This window comes from Musa acuminata, chromosome BXJ2-11 (assembly GCF_036884655.1).
Source record: "Musa acuminata AAA Group cultivar baxijiao chromosome BXJ2-11, Cavendish_Baxijiao_AAA, whole genome shotgun sequence".
Lineage (NCBI taxonomy): Eukaryota > Viridiplantae > Streptophyta > Magnoliopsida > Zingiberales > Musaceae > Musa > Musa acuminata.
Genome location: NC_088348.1, coordinates 33,452,836 through 33,473,151, shown reverse-complemented (window position 1 = coordinate 33,473,151; position 20,316 = coordinate 33,452,836). Strand labels below are relative to the sequence as shown.

General features: G+C 40.3%; 3 protein-coding genes and 1 long non-coding RNA gene across 6 annotated transcripts; 2 read left to right on the top strand and 2 right to left on the bottom strand.

Annotated features, from left to right (window-relative positions):
• Window positions 1-2,217: 2,217 nt before the first annotated feature.
• Window positions 2,218-9,025, top strand: LOC135627039 (PHD finger protein ALFIN-LIKE 8-like). 2 transcript variants are annotated; one of them, XM_065132988.1, is made up of 5 exons: window positions 2,218-2,629; window positions 2,762-2,794; window positions 3,843-4,071; window positions 8,329-8,458; window positions 8,566-9,025. In XM_065132988.1, exons 1-5 carry the CDS (start codon window positions 2,530-2,532, stop codon window positions 8,833-8,835), a joined length of 762 nt encoding a protein of 253 aa, XP_064989060.1. In that variant the 5' UTR covers window positions 2,218-2,529; the 3' UTR covers window positions 8,836-9,025. The 2 variants fall into 2 exon arrangements, with proteins under 2 accessions (XP_064989060.1, XP_064989061.1); XM_065132989.1 differs by having other exon boundaries at window positions 2,393-2,629; window positions 3,903-4,071.
• Window positions 9,026-9,928: 903 nt separating this feature from the next.
• Window positions 9,929-12,432, bottom strand: LOC103972491 (uncharacterized). Its single transcript, XR_010492299.1, has 2 exons — window positions 12,260-12,432; window positions 9,929-10,472 (listed from the first exon to the last, which is right to left on the bottom strand). It is a non-coding gene; the product is annotated as an uncharacterized LOC103972491 (long non-coding RNA).
• A 395-nt stretch (window positions 12,433-12,827) lies between these two features.
• On the top strand, window positions 12,828-16,298 carry LOC135627038 (uncharacterized). 2 transcript variants are annotated; one of them, XM_065132987.1, is made up of 3 exons: window positions 12,828-13,229; window positions 14,281-14,429; window positions 15,506-16,298. In XM_065132987.1, the coding sequence occupies exons 1-3, from the start codon at window positions 12,965-12,967 to the stop codon at window positions 16,157-16,159; spliced, it is 1,068 nt and encodes a 355-aa protein (XP_064989059.1). In that variant the 5' UTR covers window positions 12,828-12,964; the 3' UTR covers window positions 16,160-16,298. The 2 variants fall into 2 exon arrangements, with proteins under 2 accessions (XP_064989059.1, XP_064989058.1); XM_065132986.1 differs by having other exon boundaries at window positions 12,830-13,229; window positions 15,473-16,298.
• Window positions 16,019-20,181, bottom strand: LOC103972688 (putative pentatricopeptide repeat-containing protein At5g52630). Its single transcript, XM_065132985.1, has 3 exons — window positions 17,808-20,181; window positions 17,497-17,570; window positions 16,019-16,155 (listed from the first exon to the last, which is right to left on the bottom strand). The coding sequence occupies exon 1, from the start codon at window positions 20,168-20,170 to the stop codon at window positions 18,032-18,034; it is 2,139 nt and encodes a 712-aa protein (XP_064989057.1). The 5' UTR covers window positions 20,171-20,181; the 3' UTR covers window positions 16,019-16,155; window positions 17,497-17,570; window positions 17,808-18,031.
• Window positions 20,182-20,316: the final 135 nt, after the last annotated feature.

The following is a 20,316-nucleotide window of genomic DNA, read 5'->3' as shown; positions in this document are numbered from 1 at the left end:
GCAGAGGAAGTCAGTAATTTTCGTATTTATCTCTGTAAATCTAAATTTCAGATAATTAGAGCAATACGACTGATGTGAGTCCATCCACACATTAGGGCTGAAGACGAAGCGTCCATCCGTGCGACACACGTTAAGTGGACCACTGGATTTGCAGGTCGGTGACGAATTAATTCCATATTGATGGGATGAATGAGTTCTCGTACTGTCTCATTCGAGCCGAGCCGAGCCGAGCAGCAAGGCATGATCATCGAGAGGTGTGCGACAGAATGGATATTTCCTCTCCTGTAGTTGAAACGTCTGTTTCCTGTTTTCCTTGGGCGAGGAAGAGAAGAAGAAGAAGAAGAAGAAGAAGAAGAAGTACGTGTTTGTGTGAAGCGAAGCAAGACGACGGAGTCTACAATTACGACGACCTCACACTTGCGACAAGTCCGACTTTGTGAAGCATTCGATGTGACGACCACATCAGGAAGTCGTAATAACGGAGGAAGACGGATCGTGAGGGGGGCTGGCGATCAAGTTTTCGAAACTGCATCCATCCGATAAGATCTCCAACGATCCGACACAAAAGGATAATAAGCACATTCTTCTTTCTACGATTCATTTGATCCATTGCTTTGCAAACAAAACTCATTGTGCTAAAGATTAATTTCTTTCTCTTTGTTATTTCTTCCTACTTAAATCCTCCCTGCATATCATTTTGCTCGTTATTTCTTTTCTTTTACACTTTTGTACTTTTTCTTTGTTATTTCTTATTCAAAGTCTTCTTTACGTAACAACAATGGACAATTTTATTAAACTCACTGTTTAGAGCCCATTTTATTTTTCACAATCTTTTAAAAAAACTAATAAGATAAAATTTTATTATTTACAGACTGTCTAATTTTATTTTTATCCTTCTCTTTCTTTTTCTTTTTTTTTTCTTTTCCGCCTGTGCATGCTTGTCGTCACCAACTCTCTCTACCTCTTCTTCCATCATCAAATCATCTCATTTCATCATTAATCATTTTTGCATCATCTCCGATAGTTAAGAGGAGTCGAAGAAGAAGAAGAAGAAGATCTAGTAACTAATATTTTACCATTCATATTTTTAAATTTATTTTTTTTCTAGTAACATAAGATACTAAAGTATTTTTAAATTATTTCTAAATTATTTTAGAGTTACTGTATTCTTTCCACACAATATCATCTCTATAAAGACTCGAGAAGCAATCGAGTCGTATCTTTTTCATTAATCTTCATATCAATTTTCTTTAATTATTTTAATATTCCCTTGAATATATTCAGATACTCTATCGAGTCTTCGTCTTCTTCCGTCATTAATATATATAACTTTCGATTTAGATACAACTTGTTAGTTAAAATTTTAACAAAATAAAACATTTCTAACTTATCTCAAATAACCATGACGGAGTCATCATCAATAACATTATTGATAATATTGTCAATAATGCAAAGATGAATAGTAATCATACATTTTGCCTCAAGCACCTCTCAATCTTCATCGTTCATTTTTTCTGATTTGCTTGTTCGTTCTTTCAACATTCTTACTAGGCCTTGCCGAATAAGATGATCCTTTACTTTCCTTTGTTATAAGGTGAAACTATTTCTTCTATCAAAATTTTCTATTATTAAGTTAGTAGAAATAATTAATAACATCTTTGTTGAATCTTTAATCATCAAATCTTTTAGACTATGATATCACTTTATTAGGGAGGGAGAAAAAAAAAATTAAACTAAAAAAATATCCAAAGATTAACAAACCAAAAATATATCAAAAAATAAATATAAAATTTAACATGATCTAGGGAGAAAATCAATATAACTCCCCATATATATCTCTTAAATAAATCTAAATAATGTCTCTCTTAATTGAAAATCCTAAAAGATCACACTCTTCTTCCTATCAAAATCCTAAGAGTCAATATATACTTATTTATAGAAATAATAACTAGGTATAATTAAAATATCTAAAACATAGTTTTATTCATGCTCACTCGAGAATAAGAATAGCGTGCATCAACAAGTTTCCAAGAGGAGATTATGTGGGCAAAAAACACTCCGAAAAGAGTTTTTATTTTTATTTTTATTTTTATTTTGATAAAGGCCCAAGAAACGTCAGGTCACTCGTACGGCCCGGTAAACTTACCACACCATCGCCCCCAACCCCGGGAAGCACCAAAACGCCCTCCAACGCACACGAATTCCAAGCCCATCTCTTTTCCCCTCTCTCTCTCTCTCTCTCTCTCTCTCTCTCTCTGACGTTCCCTCCTCACCCTCTTCCTTTCGCTGGCGTCCCTCTTCTCGTCTCTTCTATTCGTCGACCAATCGCTCCTCCATTTCGAATCTCGGCGAAAACCCTAATTCCTCCCCCAAAGAATCCGCGGCTCTATACCCTCAACCACTTTTCTTCTCCCCCTCTCGATCTCTTCCTCTGGCTCGCTCTCCGCCGCTTCTCTGGCTGATTTCCCGCTCCGGTTGGACTCCAGAGCTCTCGATTACCTGTCGCCTTTTTGTTCCAGGTCGTGGCAGATGGACGAAGACGAGGTGGCGCGCGTCTCTCGCACGCCCGAGGAGGTTTTCCGCGACTTCAGAGGCCGCCGTGCCGGCATGATCAAGGCCCTCACTACTGGTTGCGCCTCCTCTCCTTCTTTGGTTCGATTCCCTGGTTTCTTCATTGGTTTGCTTACCTGGACGTTTGTTGGTTGCTGATATCCGATCTTTTCACTTCTTTCTTCTCATTTTTTTGATGGTGGCGTTGCAGACGTCGACAAGTTCTACCAACAGTGTGATCCAGGTGAGTCGCTGCGTTCTTCGATATCTTGATATAGGGTCAGGGTAATTGTATATCTTTTGTGTAGTTATTGGAATTTCTCCTGTTTATGAGATGAGCAAAATCATGGATGTCTTTTTTGGTTACTCTGTTACTTTTTTTTGTGATTTTAATTTAATCAAGATTCTTGAATTTTTGGTTGATATTTGTTTTCGGCTGAATGTCAATAGTTAACTGCATTCAGTACTTGAAGGATGACATTTTGTCCGCACAAAGAACTCAACTTCAGACTTGGTAGAAATGGACACCCATTATGGTATCACATCTGCGATTTTCGGTCTGCGTACCCATGCTTCTTATAGAGTGCATGAAGCTCTGGCCAATGGGTTCTAGGGAGGACAATATATGCCACCTCATCTTATAAGATTATCTTCTTATATCCTCTATTTGCTAGCAACAACATAATGGAGGCGGTCAATCAATGTAGATCGATCCGAAGTCTAATTCAAATCCAATATAGAACCCATGGGTACATAAGAAATGTATCTAATCGATTCTTTTTAATGAATATATCCATTTTAATGAATAGATCTGATCGTAACTTCAAATATGGAATTCAAAGGGATCAAATAGAAAATGATACTCTAAATCCTGTAGCTATAATGAAATATAAAATAATAGCTTCCTATATCCTCTTGATGCTAATTTATTTTTTTTTTGTGCTCTTTTACATTGATGAAGGAATTCAGAATATTGTTAAAGTGTGTAAACCTGTAACATTTGGTTTAACACCACTTGGCACATCCAGTTCATATATTGTTTTTGTATATTTCAAGTCCATACCTTTGTATTGATCACCTGCTTTCCAATTGCCTGATTGTACAGCTGTTATGAAAGCACTTATGGACCATATTTCTGCAATTCATGTAATTAGTCTGTACAAACAACATATAAGTACTTTTGTTTACCAGAGTACTAAATGATATATTGTTTATGGCTGCACTATGAGTATTTTATGTATATTTTTAATTGTTAGTATTGAATGCATTACTTATAACACAAAAAAATGCAGAAAAAGAGAATTTATGCCTTTATGGATTTCCTAACGAGACTTGGGAAGTAAATTTGCCAGCGGAGGAAGTGCCACCAGAACTCCCTGAGCCTGCCTTAGGAATTAATTTTGCTAGGGATGGAATGGCAGAAAAAGATTGGTTGTCACTAGTTGCAGTCCACAGTGATGCATGGTTACTCGCTGTTGCTTTCTATTTTGGGGCACGTTTTGGGTTTGACAAAGAGTCAAGGTAATATCTTTTATGGAGCTTTTGCTGGTCACATGTGCAGATTCGATCTAGCTGTTAGCGCATCCTTAGTTTATTAATGTTTAGGTCTGTTTTAATATGGACTCATGAAGCAGTTGTTATTAGAGAATTATGTTTCACTGAATGGTTAGCTTTCTGTATAGCATGATTTGTTTCTTTGTTTTTCTTGATTTTAAATTAGAATTGACTTCTTTGGTCATCATCTTCAATCATTTACATCATTCCTTGTCTTCTTTCTTTAATGACTGATTTTCTTATTTGTTGTTTGAGCAATCTTGGTGTATTGTGTAAATATCTATTATATTCCTAAACAAACAAAATTGGTTTAAAGAAAACAAAATAACTACTACTAGCCTTGGCACCAAAAGAGCACAAATTTGAGTAAGCATAACCTATGACTGTGAACATGCATATGAGTGTTAAATATGGACATCTTATTATCTGAACTTTTTGTTGGAGTAATGTAGTACAAAACATTGATAAATTGTATCCAAATGCCACCCTGAATAATGATTATTGTAGTAATCACAATACAAAATTATATCATGGGAAACATGCAACTTAGGTAGGCAGATTTTTTATTGCTTAGAGTTGGTGGATCTTGGAAGAAATAAGTTGGTTGGTGCTGTTTATATTTGCACTAAATCAAATGGAAGATAAACCAAATGGCAGAATTTGGAACCATTCTTGATTGCATGAACCTGGGGGCTTACCTAACTGTTTTGAGTCAAATTTAGCTTCTTAGCTTGCGTACTTGATGAGTGCAGAATAATTTACCTTATAGATAAGCTTATTTGTATCGGATCATATTAGTCTAATTATTGCTTTCCCAGTTATAACACAAGTGTTGGAACACAGAAGTAAAAGACCATAACTACTGTTTTGTCACTCTGGACTTAATTCTTTCATGTAATTTCCATTTGTTTCATGGTCACTACCCTTTTGACCAATGTTATCTTGCTTGCTCATGTCTTACCACTATTAAGAGTATCAGAAAGTGAGCTGTTACTTCTCCTTCCCCCCCTCTTTTTTCCATCTTGCTTCTTTGCCAACACCATTAGGCACTTCTTATGTGCAACCACAAGGGGCTCCTTTCTTATATAGGTCTTCCTTCACTCCCATCCCTTACCCTAGCCTACGCATCTGCTCTTGCGAGGTACACATCGAGGTTTTTATTCTCATTCAATGGTATTGATATTTACATCTGTCAGTGATTGAAAAAGGCGCTCGGGCGCTCGCCTAGGTGCTCGGGCGAGGCGAGGCGAGGCCCGAGCGCCTCGCTAATGTCCTAGGTGGCGTGCTTCAAACAGGCGCTGCCTGGCCCTCGCCCGAGCCCAGGCGCTGGGCACTTCGGGCGAGCGCCTGGGTAAACCAAGGGACCGAACCAGGATTTTAGGTCTGGTTCGGTCCTGGTTCGGTTGTTAGTTGGTTCAATCGAACCAACTAAATCGATATAACCCTTACCCAACCCTAACCCGCTGCCGCTGTTGCTCCCGATCCCGATCTCGCTGCTCGTCGCTCCTGCTCCCGCTGCCGCTGCTCGCTGCTGTCACTGCTTGCGCCTCCCGCTGCTCGCGCCTCCCGCTCCCTTTCCCTTTCCTGCTGCCGCTACCGCTGCCGCCACTCGTCGCTGCTTCCTTGTTTCTCCGTCAGGCTCAGTATATAGTATACTCTTAATATTAAGTTTATTTGAATTTTGAAATGTTTAATTTTCAATACTGTTAATAGATTAATAATATATTATTTTGATTTTAATGTTGTTAATTTTTATTTATTTGAAATTATTGCTAGGTTTCAACATAAATGACTTTGATATAAAATTTTATTGTTTTGAATTTTGAAACTTTTTGTTAATGTGACATTGTGATTTTGTATCTTAGATTTTCTTAATTTAATAGCATATTTTTATTTAAAATTTTAAATAATTATATTTATTAATTATATTATATATTTTTATATTTTAGCGTCTCGCTTCGCTCGGGCGAGCGCCTAGCGCCTCGTGCGTTTTTGGACCTTGGCGCCTAGCGCTTTTTAAATCACTGACTTCTGTCAGTAACTACTCGTTTGACTTGTGCTTCGAAATATCGTATGTAGATAATGTCATTATTTTGTCATTTCATATATACTTAAATTGCAATCAACGTCTTCATGTTGCAATAGAAATTGCCAAGATTTGTATGATTTGTCATGCTTATATGATCTAATTAAAAAAACTGAGCAGATGTATTTGCTGTTTCATTCATTTTGCAATTGTAGATGATGTAGACATTACCAAGAATTATTGTCCTAAAAAATGATAATTAATTTAAAATTAATTACAGCTTCCAATGAACTTATGATGATTATAAACATGAAGAAATGTGACAGATTGGTTGGGTGAACCATCTTATTATTTTGACCTTGGTGATAAAGTATTAGTAAAAAAGATTTTTGTAACAGAACTTTTGTGTTACAGTTTTCAGGTATCAACTAGGACTTGCTTGTTGGTGATCAAAAGGGGATAATTTGAAACATATTGTGTGTGTGAAGCGAGGGACATGGCATATGAGACCCTGAGGCCCAACTCATGAATTGGATCTTTCATTTATCATATAAACTTGAGATTAGAAGCTTTGTGATGTGGGATCCAGTTGTTTTATTGGAATAATTTTGTTAGATTAAAAATATAATATTATCCAAGGAATAAATAAGAAAAATAATAAAAAAGGAATATTAAGAGTATGTGCTTGATTCCATATCGTGTTCAAAGAAATAAGTCAATTAAAATTAAAATCTAGAAAATAGTTCAGGTTATCTTGCTATGCTTTGTCTAGAAAAGGAAGATTAGTCATTGATTGGAACCATGATGAATTTGAAAAATTGATAGCAAAATGTGTAAATTAATTATGAAAATAGATTACCATAACCACTTTTTATATTTCCTTTAATGTATGAACAATCCTATATGTTATTAGATTAGGTTAGTGATGTCTAGTGTGAGATCAGGTGTCTCTGGGTGTGTTGCATAGGAACCCGACAGAGTCCAGGTATTATAATTGGTTTCTTCTTTTCCACCAAATCCTAGAAAAAGTGAATTTCTTTGTTCCAAGCACACGTCCATTGTTATCAGACACTTAGAATCTTAAGAGGGGTCAGGAAGTGTGATCAAAGATTTTTTTGTTTGGCATTTGGCCACCTTTGGAAAATCCGATTAACGATATTCGAAAGCAAATTTTTGCTGATCTCCATTGGCAGAACAAATGTGAAATTAATTAATTTTCTGACAGTAGAAAAATTTTATGGTTTAAGGCAGTCATAAAAATCATTCATGGTCTGTCTCAAATCATATATGATGTGAGAGTCATAAGATAGGAGGCCGTATTTGGGTGATAATATCTCTTCATCAAGTTGGTGGACAGGGAAAAAAATTGGAGGCTGTCATGCAGGTGCACCTCAATTTGTGTCTTTGTCTTAAGATTTGGTTACCGATTCCTCACCGGTTCTTCATTTTCCCCAAACAGTGGATGAGAAGAAGAAGACCTGTTAACATATTTGTTGTTTTATTCTCTGTTTCCTCTTAATTGGAAAAATGCCCATCTATAAGATGATTAGTTCCTTGCAATGATTTTCATTGTATCAGTCACTTGCTCCTTGACGATGTGGTTGGTAGAGTAGTTTGTGGATATCTTTCAAATAGCCGTTTCAGTGTACTTGATACGTATGTTGGTTTTCTTGTTATATCCTTTCAGCCAACACAAGACGCATAGAAAAAAAGAATCTGAATCTTTGAAATATGTTATTTCTGATAGCTTAAACGCAAGAAATACTTGATGGTATATCAGGCAGTAAACTTTCCAGAATCTGAGCATAATAAATTGGCAACTCACTGATATTATGTCCTGTTCCAGAATTATTTGCTTTTCCTACTCAACATGAGAACCAAACTTGCTGGTTGATTTATAATTTTTTTAATGTTTAAAAGGCTTGCTAACTGTATAATTTATGTGATCGTTGGTTATAAACAGCCATACATTTACCATATAAATTGGCTCCCACCATTAAGACATATCTTCATACTGAATTTTGATACCCCATTGGGGGTTTGAATTGTTGCTTCACTCATTATGAGGACAAGACTAATGGAGTTTCTGTGTAATTATCTTGATATTAGAATTTTGCTTCGTAGCAACTAGAAGACAATTTACCAAAAAGAAAATTTGCTTCTGATGTGGTTTACCTTGCTGCAATTTGATGCTACAGGAGGCAGCTACATAATATGATAAACAATCTCCCCACCATATATGAAGTCGTAACTGGAACTGTCAAGCAGCAGTCCAGAGAGAAGAACCCTAATGGCACCAGTAAGAGCAATAAATCAAGCTCTAAGAAGGTAGAATACATTTGCTGAAATCCCTCTTTTCTTTTCTATCTGCTGTTGTTTTTCTCATTCACTAATATTTAGCCTCTTGCCTGGGTGCCTCTGATCGGTCGAGACAGGCAGAGCCACAGAAGTCATCAAAGATGCCTCCTTCCAAAGAGGAGGATGGTAGCAGGGTGGAGGATGCGGAGGAAAACGAGGAGGAGCATGAGAACACCTTGTGCGGTGCATGCGGGGACAATTATGCCAATGATGAGTTCTGGATATGTTGCGACATGTGTGAAAAGTGGTTCCACGGAAAGTGTGTGAGGATCACACCTGCACGGGCTGAGCACATCAAGCAGTACAAGTGCCCGAGTTGCAGCAACAATAAGAGGGGTAGGGCATGAACAACATGGGTTGAGATGGTTGGTTCATGTATCAGACAGGTTCACTGTAACACGAAAGATTGAGAGCATTTCTGTCGATCATTTGTCCTCTCCCCAGTTGCCAGTACTAAACTGTATTCCACCATCTTCCGCCTGCTAAATATACTTTTTAAACCTAAAGATGTTAAATGAAAATGTTAGGTTTCAGTGATGCCATTGGCATTTGATGTCTAAGCCGTTTTCTTCGCGTGCACGACCACACTGGGATGGATGGATGATCAGCTATTTTCTTTTCCTTACATTTGATGCCTCTCTGCTACTACTTGCTGCCAGGTGGATCTTAACACGACCTACAGACTGATCAATCCTCGAGTGTGTTAACTTGAGACTACTTGTAGCCAAAGGTTGGGATAAACGACTAAAGTTTGGCATATGAAACCTAATCGTGTGCGTTTTCTTCCCTTCCCATGTTTCTGTCGTTTCTCTGTTAGCCCGAGCACATTAAAGAGTTTTCAGTATCAGTCAAAGCTTCGTCAGAAGTTTTTATCCACTGCTTGTATCCATTCCATCCATCCCTCTGCAAAACGAAGCATTTTAAACGTGGGGAGAAACATTTCAAGTGGGCTTGATAGGATAAATATGAAACTTCTGTGAGGTTTTCAAATCACTGATCACTGCTGTCATCATTCCCTCAAAAAAACGCTTTAGGTAGGTAGTAGATGAGACAGGATCTTCTGATCAATATTCTTAACAGTACCAATGTCAAGTTACTAATCTCCATTATTCCATCACAAAACTTAAGCTCAGTGGATTTTATACTCTTTAACTGAGGTGCTCACTAATATTTCCTAAATGGATAAAAGGAAAATAAACCTAAACATGTATGTGACTGAAAAAAAGAAAAGAAAAAAAGACAACCTTTGTTAGCTCACATATGCTCGAAGCTATTTAATCTACTATAGCTTGTAAAGATCGATTCATTTGCTTTGGAAATAAAAAAGTCTTCCAAACAGCCTGCCCTTTAGATCAGGTTTTATTCTATCTCCATAATGCACATAACATTATGGTCCCTTCATCATATTGAAAAGGTAATCGACACAACATGTATACCACGGAACAAATTTTCTGATATCGTTAGTTGCCTTCCGTATCAAACTCCATACATTGAATAAGGGATGACATACAATGCTAGTCACAAAGCATCACTAGATTTTATTAACATGTGCAAATGCTCTGGCTAATAATGGCAACAAACTACATCTCAAAAACTAACTCAATGCTGGTGCACGAGTATGCAACTGCTGATGAAAAAAGAAACTCACTCCAAGTTCAGCCATAACCCCCCACCGTGATCATCATAATTTACCACAACAATATTACCTCTGCCAGAATAGCGCACACAGTTGCATCACATGCTTTTTAATCCCGAAGACCAAGTTCGAGCTCTAGCTCATCATCCTCTTCAAATAGTCGCAACAGACGAGCATGTTGCTCCTCCCTCTTCTTTTTCTGCCAGAGCTTGAAAAGTAAGACAGAACAAAGCACAACTCCTGCAACGACCAAGCATATGAAAAATACTTCCCGGTCCATTTTACTGGAACTAGAGGGCCTAGCCTCATCTTTTACTACATTTGAACTTGATGGATCATCAGCCAGACCTACAACAAATAGAAAGGTTAAGTCAGGCACAACTGGAAAATGAGGATATCTAAGTAAAGATGAAAGAGAAAGTAGGATAACACTTTCAGATTATAAGATTCACTGGACAAATATTTAGGAGAATTTAAGCATCTGACAATTTTTTAGTAGAAGAGAATCCTGAGGTTTGGCCCATTGGGGAACGCCTAGTGGTCAAAATCAAGGAATTAATTTCTTCAGGCATACCTTGTGGCAACAGTATGTGCTGCTGGCACATTATAGCATGCGATATGTGGTCACGAGCATGAGTCAACAGTATGCAAAAGTTGTGTGCCGAATAGACCCATGTAGCATAGCATGTCACAGGCATCATGCCTCAACACACAATAATATAAGATATGGTCCAAACAAACATTTATCGTTGGAGCATATAAAGCATACTAATCAAAGCAGTCCGAACCCGAGATACCTAAACTGGAACCTTACGATAAGAAAAATCCAAGCTTGTTTAATTTACAAGTGAATTAGTTTGATTTGGTTTAGACAAGTCTGAATCACTGAAAACCAAGTTTCACATGTTAGAATCGATACTGTGAACATCTATAATTCTCAGGATTATGGTCTAAGAAATGATGGTGCAATGTTAATACAACATTATTATCAACATGAGGCCTTTGGATCACACAACGAGCCAACATTAACACTATCAGGTATCTCTCTATCTATTGTCAAATTTATTTAAATTTGTGAGCCAAATGAAAAGAGGAAGAATGTATGGCTGGAAGAGCATTTGACAAAGATAACATGGCAAGTAACCATTAACAGTATCATACTTATTCAACCTCAGAAAATCACCCTCAGATATAATGAAGGTTGGAAAAAAAGATAATGTTGAAAAAAAAAACTAATACACTACTTAATATGTACACTACTTAATATGTACTCAAACTAACTGAGTTAGATCCTTTCGAAACGTTAGCTAATGCAACTCGATAACTAAGATATTGATATTTTACTTTTGTGTTTTCCTATGAGATTGGTCTGCAATAGCATGTGTCTGTATATTAAAAAATGATGATCGCAAAATTTTGGTTTTCTAACTTTGAACAAGATAAAAACCCTATGACAACACTATATAAATATTTTTCGTTTGTATGTTTTCATTAGTAATGACATATATCTGTAATTGAAAATTCGACAAAAAGCAACTTAGTCTAGAAATTTTAGTTTCTGATCCTCCCATATTTTTTACATTAACGTCTGTTCCAATAGCATGAATCTTATGTCTTCAGCCTTAATTCCATCAGATCACTACCAACAATGAGTTAAATTTAAGGCTCGGATTTTCCTATATAGAAAAAAACCAAAAAGCTTCAGTTGTCTTTAATATATTTCAGAATAAAGTTTCTTGCAGTCCGAATTGAACTCTTAATCCCCTGTCTCCAAATAGAATCCAAAACGAACATGAAACCTTATGAAAATTCAATTCCTAATTATCAAATCAACGAAACCAAACAAAAGCCTGCCAAACTAAACCCTTTCAAATTCTATAAAAGCGTGCATTTTCCAATGGACCTGGAAATTGCTTCTGCAGTCTAAAAAAAAAAATCCTATAATTCAAAAGTAACCTGAGAAAGACACGCAAGTTGGCGCAACATTAACCTAACGAATAGGTAACCTGAGATCCAAGAGCTGATCTGATCCACAAGAGGGACGAAGATCCAGTTGCGTGTGTTTTCCATGAGATCTCAAAATGAGAGGATCTCAGCTACCGACTTTGGATCGGAGATCAAGGACAAGAGCGGACCTAAGAGCGACTGAAGAGAGATCGCGGCGAGGACGAGGAGGAGTCGCTTCTTCGATCGCCCACCGGTTTCTTCGTCCATCCCTCCTCGCTTCGCGCTCTGCTGCGACCGCGCTGGCGTTCTGCTTCGGTCGTGCGTGGCGAAATGGAGATTTCGAGCATACAAGATTGACAAGGAAAATAGAAACCGTGTTGCAAATTATTGGTGAATCGATCCGACCCGATTTGACGTGAACATTCATTTGGATCCGAATGGCAAAAGTACTAGAACCGATAATATATATATATATATATATATCTTCGTTTTGCTTATTACTAATATTTCAAGGGGACATAATTCATGTTTATAATAATAGTATCCTAAATAATTCTTGAAAGTACAAACATAACTAAAAGCGTTTTCTAATGTAATATTCTTTAATATTGCATTTAATATTACAAATTTAAAATGACTAAATTTGTTTAAATTTTGTGGGCCGGCCCATGTCTAATGTCAATGTAGCAATTGGGCTATAACGGGCCAGGAGGAGCCATGCCCCCCTTTACACCTCAAGCCTCGCCCTTATCCATCACTTCTCACTCTGCTCCCCCATCTCCGCCATTCCTCTTATCCTCCCTCGGCCTGTCATGCACTGACGCATATTGATTCGTGATCGCGTCCCTAATATAATAAGGATTCGGGGAACGACGATTCTTCGTGGATCGGCCATGGACGTGTGGGCTCTCAACCTCAAGACCGCAGGAGGGTTATTCGTCCTTGGGGCGACCAGGAAGCACGATAGGGGGGGCTTGATGGCGCTGCGGTGGGCCGCCGCCGGGTGGAGGGTCGTCGGCGGCGATGATTCCCTCTCCGGAGGGATAGAGGTTCGTGTGAGACTGAGGAGGTCCAGTTCGTCTGCGTCCGGGATCCGGTCGGTTGTGGTGAGGGCCAGCGGAAAGAAGAAGAACGACCACGGAAACCACTCTTCTTCTGGTAAAAGCCTCTGCTTTTCTCTCGTTTCTACTGCTTGATTTGGGTTCTTGCGTCGTTTGTCGGTGATCTGCTGATAAATATCCAACTCTTTCTGTTTTCGTTTTGGATTGCGTATAAAAGGGACTTTTTTTGAGGCTATTTGTTGGATTGCTAGAACAATTGTGCCACTGATAATTATGAATGCTGTGGGTAGTGGAAATTTGATGTTCTGATTTGTTTGTATTAGTTCTCTGTGCTATCAAATAACTGGTGGGAGGATCTTAAATTTAGATCAGAAAGACCATGATTGTGTTTATAAGAAAAGGCAAATTAATTTTCTTCGTAAATTTACCAGTTTCTAATGTTTCAGACACACACACACACACACACACATATATATATATAGTCACATGCACTATGCTACATTTTGAGAAATAAATGGCCTGCTGTGACTTCATTCCTTTGGTCTAATTGATTCTCAAAACAATCTAAAGTGTATGGTATATATCACAAAAATGTTGGTTGGATCAGTTCTTGCATCAAACAAAACTAGCAGAATCTTATCTTTAAGAATGTTCTGAAGAAGGCAGTTAGACTATTTTTTGTTTTGTGTAAAACAGCATTCAACATTCCTAGACAGGTAGACTTGCGTAAAAAGAGTGTCATTGATGGTTATCACATGTCAATGCAGAACTTGAGAACAGATGGTTCAATGCACAAAAGACATGCAATAATAGCTGGTTCAAAAGGTAAAAGTCTAGGAATTCTCAGTTGTTTATGAACATTCATCTCAGTATCCTTATTTCTGAACTTAGCAGCAAGACCATGATTCTGAATCTTAAGATGAGACTGATATTGGAAAGCAAGAACATGCAATTTTAAAGAAATAGCAAGGATAATTGAAATCACCCGTTTTGTGAAGTGTGATAGAGAGAAGCCCATACAGTATGCCACTGCAATCTTAGTCATTTGAAGTCTTACAATATCTGTTGACTTATATCAATCATTGAAAAGCTGTGTTTTGGTAGATGTTTACAATGCTTTATAAACTCACAAATCATTTGTTTAGCAGGGAATAGTGATTCTTCAGTTCCTGAAGAAGATGATCTTGATGGAAACATTCCACATTACAACAAATCAAAATTCGATGACTCCACTATGTCCAATCATTCATTGTCAGATTGGCGAGATTTCAGAGCAAATCTTGTTGCCCAGGAGCAGGTGAGTAAAAAAAAACTAATGCAAGTAGCACATCGTCCAATCAAAATTGTTGTTGTAGGTGTTGATGTTAATGACTGATCTTGGCTGGCATGACATATGTCACATGATATGCAACGCCAGAATTCACTTAAACTTTGTGGTATGAATCTTGATTTGCTATTTCATTTATGTTAAACTATTAAAAATATATGTAAGTTGTCATTACTAATCAATTATTTACAATTTTGGGTATTGTTTGGTGTGTCAATACTTTATTATTGAAGGATTCTATATTCCAATCTTGGATGGTAACACTCTATATTTACATGGAGATATTACTGCATTATTTGGTCAATCGATCTTATGTTTTAATCATGCTGAGGACTATGCTTACTTAGATACTGGAAATGTAAGACTTATATCATGCTATTTTTTATTGTTAAAGCTTTTCCTGATCTAACAACAAACCTACAATTCAACTCACAAGTAGAATTGAAGAACCACTTGGAGGACTAAACTGATATCTTAGTCTCTTTTGAGTCTTCCACGGTATCAAGAGATAGCTGAAATAGTTAAACATTGCAGGTGGTCCATCCATTTCATGCTCTAGGCATCAGTCACTAGTACTACAAAATTAAAAAAGAGATGTAAAATTCTTTTGTTAGTACTACATCAAAATTTAAAAATATATGTAAAATGCTTTTGGTACTGCAAATTCTTATCGATAGGGATACTAGCAATTAAATTGAGAAGAAGTTGACATTTTATTGAAGAAAATCTACACTTTTGCACGAGACATGTGAAATCAAATTAGATGAGAGCAGAACATCAAATGTTCATTTGCATAAGGTGAATGAATTTTGGGTGTTCATGTTATTAAAGAGTCTAAATAACAACATCAATTGTTTCTTCTTAAACAGGGATCAGTATTATCAAGGGGTTGACTGCAATGGTATATATATAGCTTGCTGATGTAAAATGATATTATGTCTGTTATGTTAGCCTGAGTTGCTTGAAACTTGGTGGGGAATTTAGGCAAGTAGCCTTTCAACTTGATTTTTCAGGAGCAACTTATCGACTCTGGCACTGCTTGCAAGGACACGGCCTCAATTGAGCCACCCCAACGGCTTGGTCTGAAGTGGGCACACTCTATTCCTGTACCGGAGACTGGATGTGTATTAGTTGCCACAGAAAAGCTTGATGGAGTCCCCAGCTTCGAGAGAACTGTTGTCCTTCTTCTCAGATTAGGATCGAGAGACTCTAGAGATGGTCCCTTTGGAGTCATTCTGAACCGGCCTCTGCATAGGAAGATCAAGGACATGAAACCATCAAACATTAACCTTGCAACCATCTTCGCAGACTGTTCTGTTCATTTTGGGGGACCGCTTGAGGCTAACATGTTCCTGTTGAGGATGGGCGTTGGAGCACCGCTTCCAGGTCTTGAGGAGGTGATCTCAGGTGTTTGCTTTGGTGGCAGGAACAGCCTCGGTGAAGCTGCTGCGCTCGTCAAGAAAGGAGTGCTGAGGCCTCAAGATTTTAGATTCTTTGTGGGCTACGCCGGCTGGCAGTTTGATCAGTTATTGGATGAGATTGAGTCCGACTACTGGGTTGTCGCCGCCTGCAGCTCACATCTGATCGACGGAGCAACTGTGGGTGGTCCTTCTTCATCAAACTTGTGGGAGGAGATTTTGCAGCTCATGGGAGGACAATATTCCGATTTGAGCAGGAAGCCAAAACAAGATAACTCCTAAGAGATTTATTTGTGATGCATTAAGCAAAGGTTACAAGTGAGCTATCTGTACAGGATTTGCTTAAACACAAAGTAACTGTTGTCAATTTTCTGTTTCCTTTTCAAATAAAAAGATGTACATAGTGTCTTTGTTTTTGTTATGGGAGAAAGAGAAATAAAACGTCGTGAGCCTTCCGATTTGCGCACATAAATTCTACTTTGGTTAGGCTTAGTGGATAAATCAAGAAAATATGATCAGCAACATAGTTTCCATTTTGAATTCATAAGGTGTGTTACTATTTGCTGGTTTGTCAGACAAGTAATGTTCAATATCTGTGAAAATAACTATACTGCAAGAAAAAAAATCATATAGAAGGATGCCATCATCCTTTCTCTACCGACACTAAAAATTAGGAACAAAGAGACGTCCAAATTAATTCAGCTCAATGAATGGCAGACAAATTTGAGCTTCCACTGGGGCCAAAAATTGACTGAAGAACGGATCACGATTAAGTGCATTTCTCAAATTGATAGTAGTCCACTTGTGGTCCACTTGTGGTACAAATCGATTGCTTCGATACATAAAGAAACAATCATCTTTGAGAGAGTCTTATATGATTAGTTTGTTATCGAACAGTTTTCATCAAACAAAGAAAAAAAAAAGGGTTTGTCTGTTTATTAATTCACGATGAAACCTTTTTGCATCAATTTTATCATAAACTGAACTTCCTACGACCCGAAGAGCATCTTCGATTAAATTTTAAATAACGAAGACATCAAGTAATGTAATGCATCACAAACTCTTCAACGCAAAAGGCATAAATCATAGCTTTTAAGTTACATACTCTTCAATCACATTGTTCACATACACTACATTAGTCATTGATTTGAGAATAGATTTCATAGTTGGAAAATGATAAAGCATAACAACAATAATAACTTTGTGCACACATGAAAGTGTTAACTAGTTTAGTTAGCAAAGACATTGATAGTATATCGCTGAAATCGAATCCCGCTTTTGTCACTTACCCTTCAAAAAAAAAAAAAAACTTTATGGATATATTATACTTGTTAAGCTTACAATGACCAATCATAATTATTTGCTTGTGCACATATCACCTGAATAAAACAAACCCTAAAGTGATAACAAATTAGAAACATCAGATTTATATTCAGATGATTAAAATGAAACCCAAGAATGCTTTTTAACATTGAAAAAAAGTGTCAATAAGCATCCATATAACTATCCCCTAAATATCTATTAATACCTAGAATTGGTACATTGTGTGATTCCAGATCTATTCAATGTTGAATTAGCTAGTAACATAAGAGAAAAGTTACAATTTAGTGAGAAATTACCTTTGCTAATCTGGTGATAAAGCTGCAGCAAAATGACCAGTTTCTCTTGGTAAGCTCACATCTGATTTTTCTTGCTGCAAACAGATGGGAAAGAATATCATAACTGGATTCAATGGTATTGGTTTGGTTTCATGCATTTCACTTTTTTTTTTTTTTTTGAACTTGTTAAACAATGTCCAGCATTAGGATTTCCACTATGCATCATTAGGATAACTTAGGCAATCAGGCACGGTTCAAATTGAGAATAAGCTCCAAAATGAGGTCACTGGGTCAGAAAAGGATCTAAATTAAAGAACAAGAATAATACTCACAGCATCTTTCAAATAACTCCACTTAGCATGTCCCTCGTCAAAGTTGCATTTGCTGATCCGCCACCCTTTTGGACTTGCAATCTATAGGCGGAGCGATCCGCGAGACTGATGGTATCTCCAGTAGAACAGTCATGCTTCAGCAGAAACACCAGTGCCATGCATTGAAGCCCATCTACGGATGATCCCACGTTCTTCCTTATTGTCGTGCAGAAGGGATAAACCGATCACCAATAGTCGCCACAAGAGCAGAAGCCTTCCCTCATATGGTGGAAGCAATTGGCATCTCTCAGCACGATGGTCCTCTCGTACACCTTGGCGACCAGCTTGAGGGTCGTGTGGCAGTCGCCGCACACCCGGAGGTTCTTGTACACCCGGATGGGCTTCCCTCGTGGGACACTGATGAGAGCCCAGGCCACGGCCAGCCTCTCACTGTGGTGCGCTAGCTCAGCGGCCTTCTCCTCCTCCCCTTCGTCATGCAGGGCGAACCCCGTGTCCGCTGTGTGCCCCTCCTCTTCTATCCTCTGCATCATCTCCGCCACCTTGGCGAAGATCTCTGCAGCCCGCTCGTGCTCCCGCTCCCCCGCCCGAAACACGTGCACGGCTCCGTCCTGCTCCATCCAGCTCCGCCCGGGCTCCTTGCTCACCCCACGAGCCCTCATCAGAGACCTGACCCGTGCCACGTCGCCCCACCGCCCCGCCGCAGAGTACACGTTCGAAAGCATCACGTACGGCACTGCGTCCGCCGGTGCCAGCTCGAAGAGCCGCTCCGCCGCTCGCTCCGCTAGCCCCGCATTCCGGTGCACCCGACACGCCGCCAGTAGTGCCTTCCACACCGTCGCATCCGGTTTGCCGCTCATCCCCTCCAGCAGATCGACCGCCTCCTCCACCCGCCCGGACCGGCCCAGCAGATCGATCATGCACGCGTAGTGCTCCGGCCCGGGGGCTATACCGTAGACCTTCTCCATCGATTCGAAATGAGCTCGACCGGGCTCGACCAGACCGGCGTGGCTGCACGAGAATAGCAATCCGATGAAGGTCACGTAGTCCGGCCGGACCCCGGCCTCGAGCATCTCGTCGTAGAGACGGAGGGAATCCCTGCCCCGCCCATTCTGGGCGCATCCCACGATCAGAGCGGTCCACGTGATGGCATCGCGGCGGGGCGAGGCGTCGAACACCGCGCAGGCATCGTTGATGGACCCGCTCCTGGCGTACATGCTGATCAACGAGTTGGAAACCGAGAGGAACGTGTCGATGCCGCGGCGTGCGCTCGCGGCGTGCACCTGCCGGCCCAGCTCAAGAGCGGTCGAACCCGCGCAGGAACTCAGCACCGCTGCCGTGGCGAACTCGTCCGGATCGACCCCATGGGCGCGCATATCGGAGTAAAGTTGGAGGGCCACGTCGTGCGACCCCTGGCGGACGAGGCCCACGAGCAGTGAGGTCCACGTCACAACGTCCCTCCTTGGCATTCGGTCGAACACTCCTTGGGCGCAGTTGAGGCTCCCCAGCTTGCCGTACATGTCCACCAAGGCGTTCGCCACGTGCATATGGGAATCGAAGCCGCTCAGTAGGACTAGGCAGTGGATGCATCCGCCGGTGCCCAAGTCGCCCATGTAGGCGGCGGAATTCAGGGCGGAGGGGTAGGTGAACTCGTCCAACGCGAGGCCCCGGCGGTGCATTTCGGCGAACAAGGATAGTGCATCCGCGTGCAACGAGCCACGCGTACAGTTAACGATCAGGGCGTTCCACGAGATCGGGTCGTCCGAGTCCGATGACTCGAGGACCCGCTTGGCGCTGCCGAGGTCGGCGCAGTTGGAGTAGAGGCTAACAAGCGAGCTCTGGACGAAGGGACTGGAGCAGAAGCCGGCACGGACTGCACAGCCGTGAACCTGGCGGCCGAAGCGAATCGCTCTCTCGGAAGCGCAGGCAGAGAGGACGGTCGGAAGAGTGAAATGGTTGGTCTCGACGGCCCCCGCCCGCATGCTGCGGAACCGCTCCATGGCGCTGCGGGCGTCGCCGTTCTGGACGAGACCCACGATAAGAGTGGACCAGAGGACGCGATTGGATAGGGCCGAGGGCTCGGCAGAGTCGAAGACGAGGGCAGCGGCGGCGAGACGGTGGCAAGCGGAGTACATGTCGACGAGGCGCGCGGCAACGAGGGGGTTGCTGGCGAGGGAGGAGGTAACGGCGAGGGCATGGGCTTGCTGCCCGGGGCGGAGGAGGGAGGCGGCGGAGCAGGCTCGGAGGGCCGCGGAGAGGGAGTAGGGATCGGCGAACGCATGGAGAAGCGAAAAGGTGCGGCGCAAAAGGAGGACGGAGGAGGGGGAGATGGCGGTGGGGCGATGCAAGGGGTGGCGAAGGGGCATTTTGGTCGAACGGAGGGCGGGAATTTGGGTCGGGATCTATTTAACGATCCTGCTATTGTTCTTTATGTGAAAGAGGTGCCTTTACCTCACTCACTCATTTAGTAAAAAGCAATTACTAGTGTTTTTTTTGTAGGTAAATTATCCAA